This window comes from Schistocerca americana, chromosome 6 (assembly GCF_021461395.2).
Source record: "Schistocerca americana isolate TAMUIC-IGC-003095 chromosome 6, iqSchAmer2.1, whole genome shotgun sequence".
NCBI classification, from domain to species: domain Eukaryota; kingdom Metazoa; phylum Arthropoda; class Insecta; order Orthoptera; family Acrididae; genus Schistocerca; species Schistocerca americana.
Genome location: NC_060124.1, coordinates 290,738,002 through 290,765,821, shown reverse-complemented (window position 1 = coordinate 290,765,821; position 27,820 = coordinate 290,738,002). Strand labels below are relative to the sequence as shown.

At 39.0% G+C, this 27,820-nt stretch overlaps 1 protein-coding gene across 2 annotated transcripts in view; it reads right to left on the bottom strand.

Annotated features, from left to right (window-relative positions):
* The window catches only part of LOC124619438 (integrator complex subunit 8), a 153,194-nt gene that overhangs the window by 58,686 nt on the left and 66,688 nt on the right, over positions 1–27,820 (bottom strand). For both annotated transcript variants that reach the window (XM_047145823.1, XM_047145824.1), the window contains exons 8-11: positions 27,543–27,780; positions 3,374–3,507; positions 3,123–3,233; positions 2,875–3,040 (exon numbers count right to left, since the gene is read on the bottom strand). In XM_047145823.1, the coding sequence (XP_047001779.1) occupies positions 2,875–3,040; positions 3,123–3,233; positions 3,374–3,507; positions 27,543–27,780 (649 nt within the window). The remainder of the gene's footprint in view (positions 1–2,874; positions 3,041–3,122; positions 3,234–3,373; positions 3,508–27,542; positions 27,781–27,820) is intronic.

Sequence of the window (27,820 nt, the reverse complement as noted above, 5' to 3'; positions counted from 1 at the left end):
CACCATCATCATCATCATCATCATCATTACTACTATTATTAATTCACCAACAGTATCTTTGGCGAGTGAACATGGTTTCCAACAAGTCTATTCATGTGAAGGTCATCGTGTCCAGTCATCTTGTCCTATTTACTTGTTTAGATTTTCCTATGAGCATCACTTTGAACAATCATTAGATTGCATCATTAGATAAACATGTCTGTTTCCACTTTCCCTGGAAATCACTCATTACTTTTGAGCCCGTCTCTGTGTGAAGATTTTTTAAAATTTAATATAAGACTAAATAACTGGCAACAGGCAGGGCATCCAGCCACCCTCTAACATTAATAATGCCAAATCCAATAATTACAATGCTAACCCCATGTAGAAATGGGTAAAAGGCAAAAGAAAAAAACAGAATATAATATTAAATAGCTCAAATGAACACTCAAAGGCATGGTTCTGTGTTTTTTCTCCAGTGCAGGGATTTTAAACGTTGCCTGTAATGATATTAGTGGATCAGGAAAGGTGAGGGGGTGGAGTGTGAGCACTCTATGCTGAATATTTACCAGTATGATTCTAATCATAATATCAGTGGCAACCTGGGAGGATGGATAAGGGTATAAATACACAAGCAGTAGGTAGTCAAAACTATGTGAAGTACATTACATGATGAAAACATCCCTCAGTTAATGGTGTGCTCCTGGGTGTTCTGCTGAGTTGTTGTTTGCATTTTACACACAATTCACTATCTGATCAAAAGTATCTGGACATCTATTACTAGACATTAGTATAGGGTGTGTCCATCCTTCATCTTTATGACTGTTTGAACTCTATTGGGAGCAGTCTGAATGAGGTGTCTAAATTACTGTAAAGGAATGACAGCCCGTTCATCCTCACGAGCCAAAACCAGAGACGGTAATGAGTGATGTTGAACATAACATTCTAATTAATCCCAAAATGTTCCATTTGGTTTAGTTTGCGACCCTTGGCATGCCAGTCAATTCCAGGAATGTTATCTGTTCAAAAACCACTACCACACAGATGCTGCTTTATGCCATAGAGCATTGTTATGCTGATACAAACAATCTCATCTCTGAACTGTTCCTTTACTGTATGTAGTACACAAATGCTGTAAAATGTGCTCATATCATTCCAAATTTAGCATTTTTTAAGCACAATAAGGGAACCACATCCTAACCACAAAAAGTCACATACTACAACACAGCCTCTTCCGTATTTCACTGCCGGTACTATAAATGACAGCAGGTAATGCTCTCCAGGCATTCACCAAGCCCAAATCCTTCCATCAGCATGCCACAGGGTATAGAGTGATTCGTCACTACAAATCACTTACTTCCAGTCATCCACTGTCCTGTGACATCACTCTTTACTCCACCCCAGGCTTCACACAGCATCACTCTTTTCCTCCACCCCAAGTGTCACATAGGACTAACTATGGAAATGTGTGGCTTATGAAAAGCCACTTGATCACTGCATCCCAATTTGTTTTAATTCCTTACAATCAATCATGGTGCTAGCTGGACTGCTGGCAGACTTTTGGAACTCAAGAACGATTCCTTCTACTGATTTCCTGCAGTTTTTAGAACTGCCTTCCACAATGCTGGACTGCCCCTGTCTGTCACTATATGAGGTCTGTCAGGTCTTGGTGTAGCTGTGGTTGTTCCTTTGCATCCATTTCACAATCACACCACCATCAACCAACTTGGGCAGCTTCAGAAGGTTTGAAATGTCCTCGATGAATTTGTTACTCAGGTGGCATTCAATGACTAGCACACATTTGAAGTCACTGAGCTCTCCTGACCAACCCATTCTGCTGTTACTGCTTTTATACTGACACCACAACACTACCTGTCTGCTCTTATAATGGCAGGTCTGCCTCTTGTGAAATTTAGTGACCAACTCTGCATTGCATAGAAACGTCTGGATAATTTTAATGAGATGGTGTACATCAATGATCAACCACGTCATCTTTTTCAGGTACTGTGCGTTTTGCTGTTGTGTTTACTCACTGCCTGGACTCCGACCTGATGAACACAGCTGGGTTCGTCAATGAAACAGTGTGCATAAAGTGAAAACAACAATATGGCAGAACACCATGAAGCACTCAATTTATCAATCATGCTGAGAAAAGCTGAGAGACTGTACCCCTCTATATCCTAGAAAAACGTTTATTGTCTGGAAATTAAATTCTACAATGTATACCGTCTTGACACACAAAAAGAAGGAAGGCTAAAATCACAAACCTGCTGCATGTAGATCTGAGGCAGGGGTTCACAAAAACGATGTGAAGAACCTATTGTACTGTTCAAACGTAAATGCTGTAACTTAAATATGAGTTATCGTAAGTCCTGGAAGCATCAGTGTACAGAGTTCTACTTTTTGAGCAATGTTGCCCTGAATCATTCCCACATGAATATGCATGTAGTGCACTGTTTGAATGAACTTCAGAAATAAAAGCAACTGTATGATAAATGGAAAGCAACAAAATTAACAAAGTATATCAGTTTTACAAGCAATACTAAGAACTCAATTCACACTCTGCAGCTCTGCTTGTTGGGTGATGTGAACTCAACCAATTACCAGAAGAAGCATGCTGCCCACTGATTCAGAAGAGGCCAAAAGACAGATGTCAAAGAGAATACTAGTGCATGCAAGTGACCAATAATATATTTACCACATAGTTTGGCAAGAAGGAAACCCATTAACCATCAACACGTGCAAACTGTAAAGGTTTACAACATGACCAAAGGTGTTACAAATGAACTAGACTCTTTAAACTATTATGTACTTTTATAATATAGATCATCTAACCACGATTTCTTCTTAAAACTATTTGGCTGAATAATGTCGAAATTCTTAAAACAAACTCACCAATTAAACTTTGTGGCCAGTCTACAAAGAACTGAATAATCTGCACAAGCAATATCTCCCATGAAATAAGCTTTGTGACTTTGTTCATAATGTTGTTAGAAACTGACCCATTGCTTTTTGTCTCTTGCTCCACTTTGCCCAATAGTTCAATCGCTTGTGCATAATCCTGCAAAATTTAGTTACACATGTTTACTGGTAGATATTATCAAAAATAGTAGAAAATATTATAAAATTTTAAGGCTAAGAACCTTCTGTGCAACAAGTTCTCTGGCTTTTGCCATAAGTATGTAAGAGAAGTCCTGCAGTGACCCTCTAGGAAGGATAGAGACGATGTTCTTGAGTGGAATAGGCAGATCCCACTGCAGACAGAGAGAAAAAAAAAACAAAAAAACAACAACATTACCCACAGCAAAGTATCAAATACGCATTTGGGAGAAGAAACACTGAGGAAATGAGGACACAACACAAAAACTCTTGCTGCAATATACAACATTTTTACCTTTGGATTTATCTTCCAGAGTGGTCGGATGGGTTTCATTCCTCCAAGTCTGACAATGAGATCTTTAATTTCTTTTGGGTCACAGGTGGAGATCAACTGTTGCTCCACCATTCCAGCTGGTAGGCGACCCTTATCTACAAGAATAAAACTAATTGTTATTCTTTCAGAAAGCACCATTCAATTTAATTACAACATAATTCCTGATATTTCCTATAGTGAAGACCAAAATGATTACAGGTTTACCAAGCATTACCTTGGTGGTTTTATATAGCAAAGCATGATTCATTTCAATTTTCTTGCTTACCACAACTCCACAAACATTGTCTTCATTACAAAGTCATATATAAAATTAATTTGTGTGGTGGCATAGACAACACGTTAAGAGAGTTACAGGGAGGAACACTGTGATACTTTAAACAAAATAACCAATTACAGACACTCTGTCCTAAAATGAAAGAACTGGGCACTTACAAAGAGTACATAAAAATAATCTCTTTCCATATTTGATAACACAGAATTTTCTGATAGAATGTTTGACCTTTACGGCCAATGTTTGCTATCTAAATGGCGAATGTATTGTGGGACTTACATCATGGTCTTCAGGCATAGTTTTCTGCTTAATATTACAGCCTATGTGCAAGCAACTGTATGTCACAAAAGAAAAAGAGTATTTCTTTAAAAAGTTTATAATAATAATAATAATAATAATAATAATTCATACGTTTCAGTTTCTTTAACTGTGAAAAAGTTTTGCTTAGAAGTTCTCTGGCACTACAACACTGTTATCAAACATGAGGTGCTATACGCTAGTGAGACACTGATATTACACACTAAGGCCGACCTTGAGAACATTCTCACACAGGAAAGAAAAATCATTAGGAGAATTACTGGGCCAAAACTCATGGACGGCGGATATAGGCTTCACTCCGGATATAGGCTTCACTCCAGGGACACCACAGAGAAGTTCTCCACCATCGCAGCAGACTTTAGAAAGAGGCGACTAAAATTTTATAGACACACAAGCAGATTCCCACAGACCAGACTCACCAACAGAATCCTCAGGTACATCCAGAGACTCAAGACCACTACACCCTGAATGACACAAGTCAAAACTGATCTAGAAAGAGCTCAGATAGATTCAGCAGACATCATGGACAAAGGTGTCTATAGACACAAGGTGTACAAGTGGGAAGTGATGTCAGAGAAAACAGCACCTAAAGCCCAAAGGACAAAGTGGACAGAAGAAAGGAAGAGAGCCTTTAGTGAACGAATGAAGGAGTACTGGAAGAACAGGAACAAGTAGTCATGAATATTTCATGTGGCCTGATGAAAGGCCTGTAACGTGTGTAATAATAATAATAATAATAATAATAATAATAATGACAACAATAACAATGATCAAATGTCATTAGGTAAGATTCTGACACACTGTAGTCATTTCATATCTGGATGTTTTATTACCAATAAATTATGATGTAAAATATCAATAACAACCTACATTGTTCTTTTAATCTCTCAGTATATACTTTCCAGAAATTAACAAATACATGTGAGACATTAGAAATTGCTACTGATCCAACCCTATGAGTACATTAGTAGGTGCAGTGACCACCTCACTTTTATCATTCTCCAAATGCAAAATGTGTTTCCTTCAGCATTCACTATTGTTGGATGCCCAAAATGACATTCATCTTCAAGAATAAAAAACTGTGTCTAATTTAACTGAATCAGTGATAGTGGCAATGGGACAATAATGTTCCTCTGGTAGAGTTGGAAGAGGAATGCATCTGATTTTGTGCACAAATTTATAACAGTGGATAAGAATCAAATTCATTAGAAGGGGCATTTATTGATTTATTTGTTCAGCAGAGGTACAGAAACTATTACTATAATGTTTGACAATGTTATCTGATGAGTTTTGACAGATTACATCTTAGTAATTTATTATCTTCAATTTGTTCCGTATTTGAAAGAATGTAATTTTATCCACCCATGTCTATTGTAGATGGATTTCTTAACAAAGTTTTTTCTCCAGCCTTTTTGGTCTGCAGGAGGTATTTTATTTCCCTCCTACCTTTCATATTCCAGGAGTGGTTGACCAGCATTTCCTGATCTGCCACCAAGGGATCTGCTGTCTCTCTAGGCTTCCCTGAGACACTAGAAATATGGTAAGAATTTAGTAATAGAGTTTCTGAACATTGAGAAGGCATATGATAGTGTGAAAAAAAGCAAGATCTGGGAAACCTTTCAGGAAAGGCAAACTGGAAGGCATACTATGAAAAGAAGAAAGGAAATGTAACAAGAAAGAGTGAGTTGTGTAAAAGTGGGAGGAGAGAAGACAAGACTGGTTGGAACAGAAAATGGACTGAAGTAAGGGAGCGCACAGTGCCTATTACATGTAATCACCGTTCTGGATGAGATAATCACGTGAGTGGCAGCCCAAATAGGAGATGAAAATATGAAAACAGTCACGTTTGAAGATGGTTTAATGTTGTGGGGAAATGGCAGAGGAGAGGTACAAGAAAGGCTAAATATGTTGGAGGAATTGATAGGACAGCAATATTGAATGTAATGCAAAGGATCATAGAGTGATCGGGACAGCGAGGAATAAGCTGAGAGCAGCGGTGGGTATAAATATAAGAGGACAAGAATTAAAGAAATACTGGTTTATTAAGGAAACACTCGTAATTCTCAGCCAGAGAACTTCTAAGCAAAAATTATTACTATTACTTATTATTATCATTATTATTATTATTGTGTGGCATTACGGAACATATGCATAAAAATTGAAGTTACAGGTTAGTGCTTACATTTGACAACTAGATCATCATAGCAGTGTAACTTCATGTAAGGCTATTAGAATGCCAATCAAACAATGGAAAATCCAGGATGGAATGTAACAATACCAGAGAAGGAAAGTTGCCACTTACCATATAGCGGAGATGCTGAGTCGCAATAGGCACAATAAAAAGATGCACACAATTAAAGCTTTCGGCCATTAAGGCTTAAACCACATTGTGAGCAGCAGCACCAGCACATGATGGGAGTGGCGACTGGGTGGGGGTAAGGAGGAGGCTGGGGCGGGGAGGCAGAGGGAAAGTATGGTAGGAGTGGCGGACAGTGACACTGTCTGCTCTTGCTCATCTGCGTATCTCCCAACTGCTTTATCTGCAAAAGGTTTTACGCAGGTACAAAGCAGGGAGGATAATATTTTATATGTGGTGTTCAATAATATAATTATCCCGTAGTTCGTACATTCTAGGATGTTCCCTTTCATATGTATATCACATATCACTCCAGTATTCCATTTGTCTGGGATGACTTTTTGCATCCATATACCTGAGATCAGGTTGTGTATGCATCTAACCAGTTGCTCTCCATCACACTTAATAAGCAGATTGTCATTGGCAGGTGACTCAATGTTGGCTAGTTTCTTTACTGCTAGCCAAATCTCTTGCATCGAGGGCATCCCATTTTCCTCTTCCTCCTCTAGCTGGTTTTCAGTTAGTTCCCATACTTGAGCATTCTCTGAGTATAATAATTCCTTAAACTACTCTGCCCAACAATGTAACACTCCTTCCTATGATGCTATTAGCTCATCATTTTTTCCTCTACATTGTTTTGTTTCTGGTTGAGGTTAGTGACCTTCTTGTAGAATTTACAGCTTTAATTAGCGATATTCAATGATTCAGTGTCCTGCAACTATCTTTTGAAAAAGCTTCTCTTCTTTGCTTTCAGAATCCGCTTTTCTGCATGCCTTTTTTCTCTACAGTAATCCAGAAGCATTCATCTTTTCATCTGTTTCATTCTTTGCTCTTGTTGTCATCTCACACTCTTTGTCGTACCATTAATTGTTGTTCCATACTAATCACTTCGTCTGCAGCAGCCTGTATTTCATTTCTGACTTTATTCCACTGGTCATTTATGTTATGAATATAGTTCTGCAGGATTCCTGTCAATCTATTTTGCAAATTAATAGCTAGGTGTTCAGCCTTCCTTGGGTCTTTAAGTTCTGAGATATTATACTTATTTTGTCTTTCTCCATTAACTTTACATGCTTTTGAAATGCTCTCTGTAATTTTTGCTATGAAGAGGTAGTGGTCAGAGTCCATTTGGCACCACTGAAACTATAGCAGTCTAGTACATCAAGCCATGGCTGGTATCTACTAATATATGATCAATTTGGTACCTTGTATTGTTGTCTGGTGGCACCCAGGTCATGTTATGTATAGTCTTATGCTGGAACCACATGCTAGAAACAGTCATGTTAAGTGATGCTGAAAAATTTATCAGGTAGAGTCCATTGTTATTGCTCTCTTTATGGACAACGGTAGGGGAGCAGAACTTCATCTGCTCTACCTTAGCATTCATATCTCCTATCACATTTTTCTATCTTTTTTTGGACACTGATGATAAGCTCGCTCCTGTTCCTCATAGAAGATCTCCTTCTCTCCTGCTGTCCTCTCTTCAGTAAGGGGCATGTGCATTTAAGAGGCTGCAGTTAAATAAGTTCCCCTTTATTCACATATAACATATCCTTGGACTTATTGTTTTAAATCCTATCACTAGTTGTTCAGTGCTTTGGTTGACTATAAATCCCACATCAAGCATGTGTTCACTATTGTGGCCACTGTAGTACATAGAACACTGCTGTTTCTGGAAGGTGTCCTCTTGCAAGGCCGTGATACCTACCTCATGTTTTTGCTATTTCAATGAAAGTTCCAATGGTTTCAATTCTGTATAACATCTATATGTTCCATGATCCAGTTCTCCTATTCCTTGTTATTTGGCCATATCTTTACCTTAGGACCCATCCAGCTGCATTTCCTTGAGCTTCCATAGTAAGACTTTTTTCCAGGTATGGGTTATTGGCACATAGCCCAGCCCCCTATTCTTCAGAGGACCATTTCTCCTGCTCTCGTCTGCCCTGAAACTGTTTCCCTCTGAGGTTAGATACCTAATCTTCCACAGGGTTTCTCAGGTTCCTGGGATTCACCAACTTGGAGATGCGGGATGGAATTGAGTAGGAGAGGCGAAGTGACCTTCACTTGTTTAAAGTAATATTTTACACATCACTACCCCATAAAATTACATCAACAAACTTTAATGTTGGGCCTTCTCTCCATACAGGATCAGAAGCTTTTGTCAGATCCATGAAGCTGCAGCCAATTTGAGGCCTCTCCAATACCCAGATTCCACAAATGTTGTTAAGTGTTAGCAACTTTTCACAGCAAATTTGACTGGGATTATTTTATCAATGATTACAGCAATGGACAGTCCAGCTAGACACTTCCTCAGCTTGTTTTTATTGAAAATGTTTCATGTAATAAACAGTTCCACTTGGTAGTAAAAGATCACGGGTCATTCTTATTTATATAAGGGCAAAATAATGGAAGCACATAACATCAACTTGATGCAGAATTCTACAGGATATGTCAAATTTGCATTTCTTGAGAAACCCTCTATGTACAATAATGCACTTTTTATCATGGACAACACCTTACAAATAGTGTGTACATCCCAGATTTCTGAAAAGTGTTTGACAGACTACCACACTGTCAACTAGTAACTAAGACATGATATAATTTCTCAGGTAAGCAACTGGTCCAAAGAATTTGTTGCCAATAGAACTAAGTACGTTCTGGCGAATAATCAAAAGGGGCAGTATAGTTGCTAGATGATTAAAAGAAAAATGCAGCCTGACTGAAACAGTAGTTCCAATGTACGTATGGAACGGGAACTCTCTTTTAATTTGGATTTATGCATGATAATGCTCCAACCCTTGGGAAAGATCACTCTGGTGTCTAAAGAAATGTAGGAACAAGCAAGACAATACTGGTCCTAAAACTCATCCTAGAAGATAAGTTGAAGAAAGGCAAACCTAAATTTATAGCTTTTGTAGTTTCAGAGAGAGCTTTTGACAATGTTGACTGGACTACTTTCTTTCAAATTCTGATGGTAGCAGAGATAAAATACAAGGAGCAAAAGGTTGTATATAACTTTTACGGACCCCAGACTGCCACTATAGGAGTCAAAGGAAATGATAGAGAAGTAGTAGCAGCGTGGAGAGTGAGACACAGTTGTAGCCAATCCCCAATGCTATTCAACCAGTCAACTGAACAAGGTGTGAAGGAAATCAAGGAGACATTTAGAAAGAGAATTTAGAATTCCGGGAGATGATGTAAACACTCTGTGGTTTCCTGATGACATTGTAATTCTGTCAGAGCTGCAAAAGACTTGGGCAGAATGCACAACATCTCAAAAAGGGACTATAAGATGAACATTGACAAAAGTAAAACAAAAGCAATTTAGAATAATAGAATTAAATCAGGTGATGCTGAGGGAATTAGATTAGGAAATGTTAAACTAAACATAGTAGATGTGTTTTGCCACTTGGGCAGTAAAATAGCATATATGGTCAAAGTAGAGTGGGTATAAAAGGTGTGCTGACAACAGCAAGAAATGCGTGTGTACTTCAGGTGGTATATAAATCCAATTTTGAAAGGTTAAAACAGCTAAACATTCGTACTCGTTTATGCAATCAGGTGAAATGTTAAAATGGCTTAAACTTCATACTTGCTAATAACAATTAGGTAAAATGTTACAGGCTTGAATTACAATGATCATATTGGCTACAGCAGTAAAATCATACATAGATGACACTCTTTGAAGAAAGAGAGAGAGAGAGAGAGAGAGAGAGATGGAGGAGTGATTATATGAGAGCAAACATTTACATGGCAAGGAGTCTTAAGATTACATGTTGCATATATTAGCTGCCTAAAGGTTGGTGTAATACACTGGTTAATGTTATAAAATATGCAGATAGATATACATTTGTGCCAGTAGTTGATGTACATACAGTTTTAAGCTGACAGGGGGTACAAGCTGTTGGTGTGATGAATTATCTGTGAATGAGGTCGATCTCTTGTACTCTTGGTGGCTGTCAATATTTATGGTAAATATTAGGATATGTGCACATGTGTGTGTGTGTGTGTGTGTGTGTGTGTGTATTTTAAGAGTGTAGGCAGTTGCTGAAAACAGAGATGATACTATTGTAAATATTGTCATTTTTGTCATTTAAGATGGATTCTGGTTGTTTCATTTGGTGTTTGTATATTTGGAGTGTTTCAAGGATGTCTAGTTTTCTGCCTTTTGGTTGGATGTGTAGGATGCTAATACTTGTGTTGTCAACATGGTGTTTTGTTTCATGTAGGTGGGTAGCTATTGCTGATGTGTGGTATTTGTTGTTTTTTAGTGCTGCCATGTGTTCCTTGAACCTAATCTCAAATGATCAGCCTGTCTGGCCTATGTAGAAGCAGTCACAGTCCAAACATTCAATTTTGTACACACCTGTGTGATGAAGTGGGTTTCGTGTGCCGATGTTGTGGGGTAACTTCTGTCCAATCTTGTTGTCTGTTGTAAAGGATATGCTTATGCCTTTCCGTTTGAAGACATTAGTAATCTGGTATGAAATGTTACCCAGAAAGGGGTTGTATGCAAGACATTATTTTCTTTTGGTTTTTTGCGTTGTGATTGCTTTGCCATTATTGAGTGTTTTGGAGTGTGTATTATGGAGTTGTTATAGCCATTTTCAATAGCTGTTTGTTTTATTATTTCAATTTCTTGATCACGTTTATCTTCTGAGAGTGGTAGTTGGATAGCTCTATTAATCATGTACCGGTATGCTGCCATTTTGTGTGCTGCGGGGTGGCAAGAGGAGTTGTGGATTGTAGTATGTGTTGTGATAGGCTTCCGATAAATTTCAAACTGATGTCTGTTATTCTTTATTGTAACGGTAAGGTCTAGGAAATTTATACTGTCATCTTTTTGGTGTTCAACTGTGAATTTTATGCTTTCATGGGAGTTGTTGAAAAACTGATTCAACTCACTGATGTCATCTTTAGTGACTTTGATTAAAATTATGATATCATCTACATATCTGTAGTAGTAGATGATATTTTTGAGGAGGTGGTGATTGGAATTCAAGATTTTGTCTTCTAGGTTACTTATAAATATTTCTGCTAACAATCCGGAAAGATTTGAGCCCATTGCCAGACCATCTGTTTGTTTGTAGATTTTATTGTTAAATTTAAAATAGTTGTGTGAAAGTGTGAATTCAAGCAGGTCCATTTAATGTGAGTTGAAGGGATTTTTTTGTGTTTATGTAGGTTGGCATTAATTATTTGTAGTGTGGGATCTATTGGCACAGATGAATAAAGGTTTTGTATGTCCAATGAGGAATGTCGAATGAGATGGACTCTTAAAATACACGCACACACACACACACACACACACACACACACACACACACACACATGTGCACATATCCTAATATTTACCATAAATATTGACAGCCACCAAGAGTACAAGAGATTGACCTCATTCACAGATAATTCATCACACCAACAGCTTGTACCCACTGTCAGCTTAAAACTGTATGTACATCAACTACTGGCACAAATGTATATCTATCTGCATATTTTATAACATTAACCAGTGTATTACCCCAACCTTTAGGCAGCTAATATATGCAACATGTAATCTTAAGACTCCTTGCCATGTAAATGTTTGCTCTCATATAATCACTCCTCCATCTCTCTCTCTCTCTCTCTCTCTCTCTCTTTCTTCAAAGAGTGTCATCTATGTATGATTTTACTGCTGTAGCCAATATGATCATTGTAATTCAAGCCTGTAACATTTTACCTAATTGTTATTAGCAAGTATGAAGTTTAAGCCATTTTAACATTTCACCTGATTGCATAAACGAGTACGAATGTTTAGCCGTTTTAACCTTTCAAAATTGGATTTATATACCACCTGAAGTACACACACATATATTTGACACCTCAAAACAAACACCTCCAAATGGTTAAAACGATTATTCTGTAATAATGTTGTTAAAATGTATATTCTTTGCACTTTGCGATTATGTCTTCTCTTCTGCTGTACGAACCTTGCACTCAGCTGATTCCAGACGCCATATTTGTTTACAAATGTGGCAGTATACATGTGAAGTGTTATGACAGAAAAAGGAACCTGTGACCACTGGAGGTACTCTAGTTTACTTATTAAAGTTTACCATTAAATATCAGTTTAATTTTTTTGTCAAAAGTTATCCAAAACCATATTCTGAAATAGTGTCTTGTTTCTCCACTAGGCAGTGCCACAAGTTCCTCCAAATGTCGTAACACAACGTACACACATATGTAATACTAACTAATGTAAATCCACCGGATGATGGAGGTTTAAACCTTCGAAACGCGTCGTGGAAAAAATAAAACGGTGACTGGTAACAGTAAACTTGTTGTTTCATTTAATGTCAGTAACAGTCACGGTAAAGCCTAACCTAAAAATGTTCGCATTTAAAGCAAGAAATGTATTTCTGAAAAACAGGAAATTGTTAACATCTAACATCAATTTACGTTTTAGGAAGTCTTTTTTTTGAAGATATCTGTCTGGACTGTAGCCTTGCACAGAAATGAAACATGGTTCATAAGCAGTTCAGACAAGAAGAGACTAGAAACTTTTGAAATATGGTGCTGTAGATGAAGACTAATGATTAGAGAGGGAGACTGTGTAACGAATGAGGAGGTACTGAAATGAAGTACAGAGAAAAAGAGATTTTCTTTCTCATAACATCAAATGTATGTTTCCTATCTTGTAGATATTCACCTGAAGATGTGATATGATGTCACAAAACCAGTCATGCTCCTGTAAGTAAAAGTTCAGATACAGCTGGAGGATTTATTTCTTAAACATGGATTACTTAAGCTGCTGTTTCCCATAACAAAAAACTCTTATTAATGCATCTGGTATGAATCTCTCTATTGCCACTGAAACCTTTTGTCAAAATTACGCCACATCTGGTCTGTGTTTACATGGTTAGTTTGTCACTCGTCCCTGTATCTGTCATGATGCTCCCTACTTGCTCAGGATTATTTGTTGCTAATAGGTCAAGCACATTTTCGCAACCATTAAACTGCTCAAAATGATTAGCAGAGAAAGCATTTAGTACAATTTTAAATAATTTTTTATGCCTGCCATTGACTTTAAACATGCATTTTTGACAATTTACTGAGGGTAGATTGAAGTCATCGCCAACTGTAACTGCACGAGTGAGGTACCTATTTGAAACAGGACTCAAGTTTTCTTCAAATCTTTCAGCAAGTGAATCATCCGAGTCAGGAGGTCAGTAAAAGGAATCAATTATTAACTTTTTCTGGTTTTCAAGTATAATCACTGTCAATACTAACTCACAGGAACCCTATACATCAATTTCATTACATGGTAAATTACTTCTGACAGCAATAAACACTCCACCACCAACTGTATTTAATCTTTCCTTTCTGAACATGCTTAGGTCCATGGTAAAAATTTCAGTTGACTCTATCTCCAAACCAGCTTTCAGTAACTATAAAGATTTGAGCTTCATAGCTTTCTACTAGTGCTTGGAGCTCTCATTCTTTACTAACACAACTACAAAAATTTACAAGTATAACACTAAATATACTTAGGTCTACCCTTGTCCTTTGTTTGTCGTGCACCCTCTGGTACCAAGGACCTTTCCTGAGACCCTGTAACCTTGAAAACCAGCCAGTCCACTTCACGCAGGACCCACTACTTGTGTGGCCATCTCCACTGTATAATGGACCCTGACCCGCATAGCACCCAGAATGTTAAACCCCACCACCCTTCGGCACAAGTCACGGAATCTGCAGCCTACGTAGTCACAGAACTGTAGGAACCTCTGATTCAGACTCTCCACCTGGCTTTGTACTGAAGATCTGCAATACGTCCTGTCAATGATATTATAGATGATGAGCTCCACCTTTATAGTGCAAGCAAGAACGATCTCATGAAAATAAACTACCCAAGACTAAAGAGATGCCTGGATTCTAGATGAGATGGCTGTTCATTACCTGCTCAAAGGCCCTTCCCATACAGCTGATAATGACAACACTATGACAACTACTTGAGCACATATGATTTTTCCCATATTTGAGAAGAGGAATTAAAACAACTTATTTTCACAAGTACTGTACCGTAAATGAAATTACACAGAGATGCCTCACATGCCGCAGTGAATGCTGCTATAACCTGGTGACATACCGCATGGTGAAAGCCATGCTGACTAGAGCTCCAATACTGAAAAACCCTGGTTCTAAATTTCATTGTTGGTAGAACTAAAATCAAAAGCACCTATTGTAGATCCATAGTGCTGGTTGAGGTTGCAACGATTACAACACAACACGACAAGGATAAATGCTTATTTATTTGTATATATGACTGTAGTTACAAAATGCTGTGTATAATATGCACAGGGCAAAAAGAAGAACGCCAGAGATCATTTGTCATGAGCCACAACTGATAGTGGGGGTTATTAACAACGAAATATCCCCAAAGATGACCTCCCTCCCCCCAAAGTGTGGACCACAGGGGGACGGTTGTTATTGTGATTGGAACATGGTGCATCCAATTGACACCCATACGGCAGTGCGGAGGTGGGTAAGGTGTTGTCAACGTCAGTCAGGGTGGTGATGGTGATAGATGGTTATATGTGGGGATGACTCCCATTGCATTGCATAGAGGTGATAGCTTGAAGGTGTGTGGGTGGGCATTGAGTCCAGCTTAGTGGGACTGGTTGAGGATGCCAGTCATTGGAGGTGGTCCAGCATGGTCAGCCTGCAGTCTGTAGGTTTTGTGGTCCCCAGTTATGGTGAAGGAGAGGCACAGTGTCCAGGGAGAGGTGACTTTAAGGAAGCCGTTATTTGACAGCCGCCATGTCCACATCGTATGGCTGATCACAGGAGTCAACAGTTTGAGCAGTAGAGGTTGGTGTATCGTCCGTGGATGACTTGTCCTGGAAAGGCTACACAGGTTTTAAGCAGTTGATAGATACTGTACTGGGTGTCCCTTTCAGTGGTATTTTGAATTTGTGTGCGCCACATTTTAGTACTTCGTGCAGGCCCATGTACCAGGGATGTAAGGTAGGCTGAATAGTACCAACACAGAGCATAATGTGGTTACAGTCCACACGTGCCCTATGAATGAAGACTTCTGGGGAGATGTGAGGCTATGAAGGTGGTATCTTGAGCTGTGTGGTGTGTTGTTAAACACAGGTGATGAGGACAAGAATTTCAGTGGTTTCTGCTCGTGGCACCTGTAGTATGAAGTCAGTGAGGAGAGCAAATGGCTTGCCATAAAGGACTTCAGCAACCACATGCTCAATAGCACCCACAGTAAAGCTTCTACCCAGAGACTGCCAAGGCTCCTAAGGTGAGCTTTTAGCGTACAGTGCCATCATTTCACAAGACCATTGCTTTGAGGATGATAAACAGCTGTTTGATAACAATAAACGCTGCAGAGGTTGCTTGGGTCACTGAAAAGAGTAAATTCAAATTGTCAACTTTTATCAACGATTACAGACACCGGGCACCTGTATTGGGAAATCCAAGTGCATATGAGTCCTCTGGCTGTTGAATATGCTGACATGTTTCAGAGAGGAACAGCTTCTATCCACTGCGTTATGCACTCGATGATTAAAAGAATGCATTGATAGCCCTCGGACTCAGAGACAGGTCCCACCAGGTCAAGGTGCATGTGTTGGAACTGATCTTTGGGCATTGTGAACTGTCCAAAAGGTGGTTGTCTGTGGTATCCAACTTTGCATTTTTGGCATGATAAGCCCATGCATGCTCATTCCTTGCAGTCTTTTTTGACATTCGGCCATATGAAATGACCTGTAACGAGACAGGTTTCCGGTTGAACGCTGGAATGCAACAAGCTGTGCAACAGATCAAAGATGATCTTCTGAAACAGATGAGGTACAAGGGGATGAGTTCAGTTTTGTAACACATCACACAAGATCAGTCTTGTTGTACCCAGTACCAGATTGTTGTACCCGGTACCAGACAATGTTTGAGTTTGAGGTTAATAATGGTATCACTGAGTTCTTGGAACTGTTTGTCTTGTAGTTGTGACTTTGTGAAATTATTACTCAATTCGTGAGGAAATAGAATTGATCCATGAGAAATAAACTGCAGTTACACTGTTTGTGCCTTTCAAGTAATGTGTGTAAGTCATAAATTGCGCAATGTAATCTAGGTGGCGGAATCTTTTGAGGCACCAGTCTTTCCATGGGTTTCAGACTGAGTCTGCTAACAGTTGGCGATCTGTGTAAATGACTAGTGGCCTGCCTTCCACATTGTACCTCAACTGATGGCATGCTTCATAGACCACTAGGAGTTCGCGGTCATATGTGGACCATTTGCTCTGTGATAAAATTAGTTTACACGACAAGAATTGGTTGCTGTACACTTCCCACTTCCTGCTTGATGATGGCACCAATTGCAAAGTCACTCCCATCTGATGTTATACTTAGCTGAGCATAGGAAAGCAGATGTGCCGAAGTCACTGCTTGAGTGAGATGTTCTTTGACATGGTTGAAGGCCTGCTGCTTGTTCATGGTACACATTAGCCTCCATTTATTGTTAGTGTTCTTTCCTTTGAGGGCCTCTCTGAGTGGGAGCTGAATGGTGGATGCATGTGGGAGGTGGTGGCAGTAGAAGCTGACGTACTTTCTGACAGTTTAATGGAGGTGGCAACTGGTAAATGAGTTCCGTTTGTTGTGGTGCAGGGTGGACACCTGCAGTGTTGATAATACGACTGGAAAAAAAAAAGCTTCAGGTTGTCAGAGATGGCCTTTTTCTTCATTAATTACAGCACTGCCTGCAACAAGTGAGTCAAAATCTTGTTTTAGGTGAGAGATATGGATGTCCATATCCTGGGAAAAACTGAGACGTCATCTAGATAGGCATAGCAGAAGGGTAACTTGAATAGGATACCATCAGTAAACTTGTTGTAGCTGATCCTCATGCTTCCAGGAGAAGCACTGGAGAAGAGCCGATCCCACCACAGAGTATTTGTTGTCTGCTGGTTGTGCGAGAATATTGTCACTTATCATGTCCATGTGTTCACCTAAATGACAGAGCAGTACGAAAAATTTTGTACTGTCACTGCCGACATCATATGTCATGAACCAAATGGTGGGTTGGTTGGTATGAAAAGGTGGCAGTTTCCAAAGAAGTGTTGGAAGAGGTAATGTACACAACTGTTCCATTTTCTTACATGGTGTGACTGGTAGCGAAGACTGTGCCAACACTGAATTGGAAGATAGCTCATGCGGTGCAGAAGAACTTCTGATCAGGTGGGTGCATGTGGTTCGGCATGTGCCCCTTGTGAGACGTGTGTGGTGACGAAGTCACAAAACAGGTTGTTCATAAAACACCATTGTTTGGCTTTTCTGGCAATTTTCAGTGCACTGTACTGGCAAGTATGACAGTCATTTTTGAAGAATTTGGGTTGTCTGAGAGTCAGTTGTGATGCACTCTAAACTTCAACACTGCACTCACTTGCATAATTCATGAATTGCAATGCACTATGTTTGCACACTGGACTGTTGATGCATAGTATCTGGATTGGCTTGAATGTACCACTGTTGCAGTTACCAATGTAGACCCTTAGTGTGACTTTAGCTTGGCATAACATGCAAATATCAATTCAAGGGTAAATACTTATTTATTCACGTAAACAACTGCAGTTACAAAGTATGTCCATACAATACAAAATCACAGGACACATACTGAAGAACTCACATTCAAGCCACAAATGATAGTCAGTGCAAGATAGCACCCCAACAGAAAATTCACAGTAATTGCTTGATGTTGACAGAAAGCTCAGTCCTGGCTAGCAGTAGTGGCTACCGTATTTACTCAAATCTAAGCCGCACTCGAATCTAAGCCGCATCTGAAAAATGAGACTCGAAGTCAAGGGAAAAAAAAAAATTCCCAAATCTAAGCCGCACCCGAAATTTGAGACTCGAAATTCAAAGGGGGGAGAAAAGTTTTAGGACGCACCTCCAAATCGAAACAAAGTTGGTCCATTTTAATATGAGACACAATTTAGGTCGAATGAATGATGATACAGCTACAGTAGTTTGGTCGTAAGCTTAGCACTGAACCTTTACCAGGTAGCCAGTGCTATACGTCAGGTGCTCTGTCCGTATTTATACAGGTACCTTTCCTTTTTCACGTGCTTCGTCTGGTTTGAATCGATTGCTATATTTTGCTTTGATCTGGTAAGTGACGTTCTCTTTGTTATAGGTGTTTACGTCACTCTAAGCCGAAAATGCGTTACTGTACTGTGTCATGCACTGTTTGTCGCATTCTGATAATGAGTGTCTACAGCCTGTCGCCACTTGCGGCATGGCTTGCTTTTGTGCATGCTACCGCCGCTTACAATGGGGGGGAAAAAAAAAAAAAAAAAAAAAAAAAAGACAGAGAGAGAGAGAGAGAGAGAGAGAGAGAGAGAGAGGAATTGTCTCATTAGCAAAACAATGGCAAGAGACAGCTATTTGTTGTTACTTACACTGCTGATTTCTTTGATAATGATCAACAAGAACCAAATAATACACTGCATATGAGATCATGTTCTGAACGAGAGTTTAGCGAAAATTTTTCGCTGTTTGAAAAACTTTGCAGACGCCTCTTTAGTACATTACACTCTGCACAGAAATTAGAGTCATCTTAGGTTTAAAAATCTAGTCAATTGCTGTGCTTCATTTCTGACTGTATCACTATTAGGCATAAGAATAATACAAATATAAACATGACAAGATATGTATATTCTTCCGCATTTACTGTTGTCTCACTCTAGTTTCGTAGTTTATTAGGCAGACAGGATTTAAATGAGATGGCAGCAGACATGAAAGAATACATGGCAAAATGTTTATATTCATATTATTCTTATGGTGAAGAGAATACTGCATGTGATTCACAATTCATACAAGTACCTATTAGCAACCATCTCTTCTCACAGGTAAGAAAAAATTCAGAATGTAGAGTTGGCCATATTGACAAACATCCCAAACGGTCTTGCCAGTCGGATTTTCGTAGTACACTGAAATGCTGCTACATACGAAGATGAACAATACGGAATTTGTATTTACTTCGTTGGATAATGTATGAAAATGCAGTGGTTGAAACTCGGGGCGGAGAAAAAAAGCTTGTCTTCTTCTTTTTTTTAATATAATTTATTTACTGACGCAGAGGTTTTGGCACCAGTATTTATCTTTGTGCCTGCAAAGGAAGCCTGTGTAGCGCTACATATATTCGACGGCAGAAGTTAGTTGTGGCGGCACCTACCAACATTTTTCAGAACTTCCACTTACTTTGTACTCGATTCTAAGCCACAGGCAGTTTTTTGGATTACAAAAACCGGAAAAAAAGTGCGGCTTAGATTCAAGTAAATACGGTATGTGAACCGAATGATCTGCCACAATCTCTTTGCTGTCTCCTTAGTCGGTCTGCAGAATGCCATTGTAGAGTAGACCAGGAAGTGGGCATCTTTCCTATGATCCTCTTAAAGTCTATCTTACAATCAAAGGGGTGATGTAATGGCTAATGAGTTCTGCATTTCCTACCATGATTTCTTCTTGTTATCTTTTGTAATATGATGGTATTTTGCTCTCAGCACCCAAAAAACTGAAGGCTTCTCAATTTTTAAAAATGTATTAAATGAATGCAGCATTTTTCCACTGAGGATGTAATTATTTTGACTATTTCTTTATTCCAAAACTAGTTTTGGGTTTTTAACTGTGTTCCCACTTTTTGACAGTTATGCAGTGTGTTTTCTTTATTCAGCTAAACATTTGATAATGGCTCTAAAAGCTGAAACTAGTTGAGGAATGCAGAATAAATATAAATAAATACAACCTAAGTGGACTAGTTGAGGAATGCAGAATAAATATAAATAAATACAACCTAAGTGGGAAACTGCTGCATTCATTTGATGATCTCCACTTGAACCTACATAGTGCCTCACACTCTTCTCTGATTGCAGAGCCATACTCTTTGCTCCAACAGAGGGCAAGCTGCCTTCTAAGTTTTCCTGAAGTCTTTGGCAGGGATGAATCAGCAGCAAAATGAATCACACCAGTGATGTGATCCACCCATTCCTAGATTCAAACATGACCCTGAGGTTGTGCAGTGCCCAGTTTGGCTTGCTGTGCCAGTCTCGGGAACTTTCTTTGAGCCACTGCGCCACGGCTTTGTGTGGGTACTTCAGTGAATCGCATGGAGCACTTCCCACTAAGCAGTGTGTGCACAGGATGATGGAGAGCATAACGAAATACTGATGGCACAGACCAACCCTGTGGCTGTGTTAAAGTGTACGCTCGAGGAGCATTAAAATGGAAAGGGTGGGGGAGTTGCACAATTAGGTTAGTGAGATCCTCTCGGTTGGCTGATTCAGTGAGGGTGGGGAGGGGGAGGGGGTGCAGATAAAAGGAATATATCATCGTCGAACAAGCAATACCACGCAACTGACCTGGGTCAATCTGCAGCATACGCACAAAAACACGTGCAGGGAAACCACACTGTTATTGCTTGTTACATATCTCTCCACATTGGTATGCAGTCCTTGAATCAAGGTTTCAGTTGATAAAAATGGACAGTGATTCACAAGACATTCTTTTTGCTGAGAAAAAACTGCTGCACACTTTAAAGTTGTGTATGAAAGTGGAGATTTGTTTCTGACATTGATTGACAGCTGCCAGCCGCTACACCAATCTTCAATTCCTTGCAGGTCTTCCTGCTTTTTACTTCAGTCTTCTGGCCTTGCAATCATCCTACTGCAAACAGCATTGTCCTTAAACAGTTTCTTGCAGCTTCCATCATTCCAGTTACATGGTATTAGATTCTTTTGCAGTAACAATTAGTTTACACCCATTTTCACCTTGTTTGAATTACAGTGTGTTCTCTCCTGTTCATTTCACTGAAAAGAATGGAAAAGTTGCCATTCCCACAATAATTGAAGGTATGGCAACTGACAGAAACTCAGAACATCGAAGAAGTCAGGTACGGTGTATTGTTTCATCAACGACAATATAGTAGCCCTATGCTGCACACAGAGCAACATCTTGTAAAATGGTCATGCCAGAGAGACAGAAGGAGTGGTATGAGTTGTTTATGAAGATGACTTCTTCTCTTTTAACTTTCTCCCCACTGAGACTGTTCTTCCTGCAGAGGTTATAATCCTTTAGCAATCGTGACAATAGCCATCATCACTGAAACACTCCATTACGATCAAGTGATCAAAACTCCAGTCGCTACAATATGACACATAAGAAAGGAGAAACACCTCTTGATCACTGAAATTGTGTGTATCCAGTTGGTTTTCCTGCTCAGCAAATTTTTTCTTCCTTTCTCTAGTTCTATAATTGTTTTTAAACTTGTCTGAACAGCCACCTAATCCTGAAATTATAGCTCCAAAGCATTATCTTCAAAAGTCTGAATCATCTCCTCCAAGTGGCCTGGCTTTAGCAACTGGTAACCACATTATCTAATTGCGTCTTACAAACCGATACTCTTCAATTTAATTGTCTTGACAGTGTATTCACAATGAAATATTGTAGTTCTTAAGCACAAAAACACAGTTTTTTGTCTATATATTTCAACCTCTTGTTTAACACAGTCTATGTTTTGGGTTAGAAGAGCAATTTCTTCTGAAACAAACCAAGATGTGTTTTCTTGTTCCATATTCTTCAGTTTCAACGTATGAATTTTATGATTATCACCTCATTTATTGCTAGTTTTATACTAAATAAACTCCAATATTTGCTTTTGAAGTTGTGAAGCACACTTGTTGTTGTTGTCGTTGTTGTGGTCTTCAGTCCTAAGACTGGTTTGATGCAGCCTCTATGCTACTCTATAGTTTGCAAGCATCTTCATCTCCAAGTATTTACTGCAACCTAAATACTTCTGAATCTGCTTACTGTATTCGTCTGTTGGTTTCCCTCTACAATTTTTACCCTCCACGCTTCCCTCCAGTACTAAATTGGTGATCCCTTGATGCCTCAGAATTTGTCCTACCAGCCGATCCCTTCTTCTAGTCAGGTTATACCACAAATTTCTCTTCTCCCAAATTCTGTTCAGTACCACCTCATTACCTATGTGATTGACCCATCTAATCTTCAGCATTCTTCTGTAGCACCACATTTCAAATGCTTATATTCTCTTTTTGTCGAAACTAGTTATCGTACATGTTTCACTTCCATACATGGCTTCACTCCATACAAATACTTTCAAAAAGGACATCCTGACACTTAAATCCATACTTGATATTAACAAATTTCTCTTCTTTAGAAACACATTTCTTGTCATTGCCAGTCTACATTTTATATTCTCTCTACTTCGACCATCATCAGTTATTTCGCTTCCCAAATAGCAAAACTCATCTACTATTTTAAGTGTCTCACTTCCTTATCTACTGCCCTCACCATCACCGAATTTAATTCGACTACATTCCATTACCTTCATTTTGCTTTTGTTGATGTTCATCCTGTATCCTCCTTTCAAGACACTATCCATTCTGCTCAACTGCTCTTCCAAGTCCTTTGCTGTCTCTGACAGAATTACAATGTCATCACAAAACCTCAAAGTTTCTACTTCTCCCTGGACTTCAATTCATACCCTAAATTTTTCTTTTGTTTCCTTTACTGCTTGCTCAACATAAAGATTGAATAACACTGGTGGTGGCTACACCCCTGTCTCCCTCCCTTCTCCAACAATTCAACCCTTTCGTGCCCCCTGAATCTTATAACTGCCGTCTGGTTTCTGAACAAATTGTAAATAACCTCTCTCTTCCTGTATTTTACCCCTGCCACCTTCAGAATTTGAAAGAGAGTATTCCAGTCAACATTGTCAACAGCTTTCTCGAAGTCTACAAATGCTATAAATGTAGGTTTGTCTTTCCTTAACCTGTGGGAAGTTATAGGGTTAGTATTGCCTCACATGTTCCTACATTTCTCTGGAATGCCAACTGATCTTCCCTGTGGTCGATTTCTACCGTTTTCTCCATTCTTCTGTAAAGGATTTGTGTTAGTATTTTGCAACCGTGACTTATTAAATTGAGAGTTTAGTAATTTTCACACCTATCACCACATGCTTTCTTTGGAATAGAAATCATTATATTCTTCTTGAAGTCCAAGGGTATTTCACCTGTCTCATACATCTTGGTCACCAGATGGAAGAGTTTTGTCATGGCTGGATCTCTAAAGGCTACAAGTAGCTCTAATAGAATGTTATCTATTCCCAGTTCCTTGTTTCAACTTAAGTCTTCCAGTGCTTTATCAAATTCTTCACGCAGTATCTTATCTCCCTTCTCATCTTCATGTATGACCTTTTCCATTCCATAATACTGCCCTCAAGTATGTCTACCCTCTACCCATTCCTTTCACCTTTCTGCTTTCTCTTGTTTGCTTAAGACTTGTTTTCCATCTGAGCTCTTGATATTCATACAAGTGGTTCTCTTTCCTCCAAAGGTCTCTCTAATTTTCCTGCAGGCAGCATCTATCTTACCCCTAGTGAGATATACTTCTACATCCTTACGTTTGTTATCTAACCATTCCTGCTTAGCCATTTTGCTCTTCCTGTCAATCTCATTTTTTTGACATTTGTATTCCCTTTCACCTGTTTCAATTACTGCATTTTTATATTGTCTCCTTTAATCAATCAAATTCAATATCACTTCTGTTACCCCACAATTTCTACTAGCCCTCATCTTCTTACCCACTTGATCCTTTGCTTCCTTCACTATTTCATCTTTGAAAGCTGCCCATTCTTCTTCTACTGTATTCATTTCCCATATTCTTGTCAATTGTTCCTGAATGCTTCATTTGAAACTCTCGACAACCTCTGGTTCTTTCAGATTATCCAAATCCCATCTCCTTAAATTCCCGCCTTTTTGCAGTTTCTCCAATTTTAATCGGCAGTTCAAAACCAATAAATTGTGGTCTGAGTTCACATCTGCCCCTGGCAATGTCTTACAACTTTCAAACCGGTTCTGAAATCTCTGTCTTACCATTATACAATCAATCTGAAACCTTCCAGTGTCTGTCTCCAGGTCTCCTCCACGTACACTACCTCCTTTCATGATTCTTAAACCTAGTTTTAGTTATGATCAAATTATGCTCTGTGCAAAATTCTACAGGCAGCTTACTCTTTCACACGTCCCCCCCCCCCCCCCCCCAGTCCATATTCACCTACTACTTTCCCTTCTCTTCCTTTACCTACTATTGAATTCCTGTCCTCCATGACTATTAAATTTTGGTCTCCCATAATTATCTGAATAATTTCTTTTATCTCATCATGCTGTTCATAGTAGCTAATATGCATTCCTATTTTTTGTTTACTCATTATTAAACCTACTCCTGCATTACTTCCATTTAATTTTGTGGTTGTTGTTGTTGTTGTTGTTGTCTTCAGTCCTGAGACTGGTTTGATGCTGCTCTCCATGCTACTCTATCATGTGCAAGCTTCTTCATCTCCCAGTACTTACTGCAACCTACGTCCTTCTGAATATGCTTAGTGTATTCATCTCTTGGTCTCCTTCTACAATTTTTACCCTCCACGCTGCCCTCCAATGCTAAATTTGTGATCCCTTGATGCCTCAGAACATGTCCTACCAACCGGTCACTTCTTCTTGTCAAGTTGTGCCACAAACTCCTCTTCTCCCCAATTCTATTCAATACCTCCTCATTAGTTATGTGATCTACCCATCTAATCCTCAGTATTCTTCTGCAGCACCACATTTCGGAAGCTTCTATTCTCTTCTTGTCCAAATTATTTATCGTCCATGTTTCAGTTCCATACATGGCTACACTCCATACAAATACTTTCAGAAATGACTTCCTGAGACTTAAATCTATACTAGATGTTAACAAATTTCTCTTCTTCAGAAACAATTTCCTTGCCATTGCCAGTCTACATTTTATATCCTCTCTACTTCGACCATCATCAGTTATTTTGCTCCTCAAATAGCAAAACTCCTTTACTACTTTAAGTGTCTCATATCCTAATCTAATTCCCTCAGCATCACCTGGCTTAATTCAACTACAATCCATTATCCTCGTTTTGCTTTTGTTTATGTTCATCTTATATCCCCCTTTCAAGACACTGTCCATTCCGTTCAACTGCTCTTCAAAGTCCTTGCTGTCTTTGGCAGAATTACAATGTCATCGGCAAACCTCAAAGTTTTTATTTCTTCTCCGCGGATTTTAATACCTACTCCGAATTTTTCTTCTGTTTCCTTTACTGTTTGCTCAATATACAGATTGAATAATATCGGGGAGAGGTTTACCCCTGAGGACGACATCATCATTTAACCATACAGCAGAGCTGGATGCCCTTGGGAAAAATTATGGCTGTAGTTTCCCCTTGCCTTTAGCCATTCGCAGTATCAGCACAGCAAGGTCATTTCCGTTGATGTTACAAGGCCAGATCAGTCAATTATCCAGACTGCTGCCCATGCAACTACTGAAAAGGCTGCTCCCTCTCTTCAGGAACCACATGTTCGTCTGGCCTCTCAACAGATACCACCCCCCCCCCCCCCCAATTATGTTTACGTGCACCGACGGTATGGCTATCTGTATCGCTGAGGCAGGCAAGCCTCCCCACCAATGGAAAGGTCCATGGTTCACACTTGACAACTTTAATTTTAAGCAGGACATAGTGCCTGAGGAGTAGCCATATTTAGTCCAGTATTACTGATTTGTTTTCATGTAGTTATTTAGTTTCATTTTTCATCATTTTTACAACAAAGATTTCACAATGATTGGCTTACAGTTGATAATTATCCCTATCCAGGAATTCTGCACAGGACCTGTGTCACAACATACTGATCAATTAATACATTCACTAAGTCAGACCTGATACAGAACTGATTTGTGAAGGTATTTGGGGAAAATGTAACTCCAATGTTTTCATAGGACTTAACATAAGCCAAACAATGAAAAAAATGAAGAAGTGGAACAGAAATGACTCTAACACTCGAGAAAATATTTCATTTCCAGAAAGGCACTAAATATCCATTTGCACATCTACATCATTACTCTGCAATTCACACTCAAATACTGGCTAGCAGTGGTACACAACCACATCACATTATTTAGTTACTGTTCCACTCTTGAATAGCATGTGGGAAAAATGAACAAACAAATATTTTCTTTAGAGTCTGATTTCTACTATTTCATCACTATGGTCACTTCTCCCTAGTGGGTAGGAGTCAAAAGCATATTTTGGCATTTGGAGGAGGAAGTTGGTGGTTGAAATCTTGTGAAAATATCTCGCCACAACGAAAAATGGTTTTGTTTTAATGACTGCCACAGACAACTTGTTTATCAGATTTACAACACTCTCACTCCTATTGCATGATAATACATAACAAGCTTCCCTACTCTGAACTTTATTGATGTCCTCATCAATCCTATCTGGTGAGGATTCCCTACCATCAGCAATACTCCAGAAGAGAGCACACAGGCACAAGCCACAATGCAGGCAATCTCATTAGCAGATGTCTTGTACCTTCTACGTGTTTTGCCAAAAAAATCACTATCTTCAGTTTGACTACTCCACAAAATTCTTTATGTAATGGTTCCAATTTAAGTTATTATGTTGTCACAAGAGAAGCATGAAGACAGAAACATTACTAATTGTGATATTATAGCTGTGTAGATAAGAAAATTTACTCATCAAGAGGTGGCCGGAGAACACACATATAAAGGTTAAAGAAATGTGCAAGCTTACGATGCCAGTGGCTTCTTCTTCTGGCAGAAGGGTTGAAGGGAAAGGAAGAGAGATAAAGGAAAAGGACTGGCAACGGTTAGGAAATGGGGAGAGTTTGGAAAAGTCACCCACGAACCCATGTCAGGGGATACGTAATGGATGGGATTAGAAGGAGACACCACAACATAAAAACAAATGACATACTAGTGAGAAACCGCGCAACAGTCTGCAAAGTAAAATATAGCAGAGAACAATTACATTAAAAAAATCAGTTTTTAAGTATCCAAAGTACAATGATATGTGGTAAACTTACTAAGTGGAAAAAATTAACTTCATACGGAGTTTTTACAGTTTTACAGCTGAATTGTATTACATAAATCTCACAAAAAAGATTGTCTGAGATGCGTGGACAACTCTAATATAGGCATTTTATGTAAATAAATAAACAGACTTATTACAATATTCAAGTGCTAATATGAATTCTATTCTAGCCAATTACATTAATTTTTAATTATCCCTGTGAAGACATGGACCTATGGTAAACTTACTCTGTGATGCAACAGGAACATTCCAGTTGGTGTTAAGAAGTAATTCTGGGATAGTGACTCCCTCAGAATCATCTTTCTTTAATTCTGATTTCGCAAACAAAATGGAGAGATCTGGAGAATTCAGTACAAGTTCCTTCAGCAGAGGCCCTCTGTCACTCTGGGTGATCAGGTGCAAGATAAATAGTTTTACACGATGACATTCATCTGGTCCCAAACTTCCCATTACTGCCTTTAAAGCCTGGAGAAAAAAAAAAGTAGTTATGTAACATTCAGAAGTA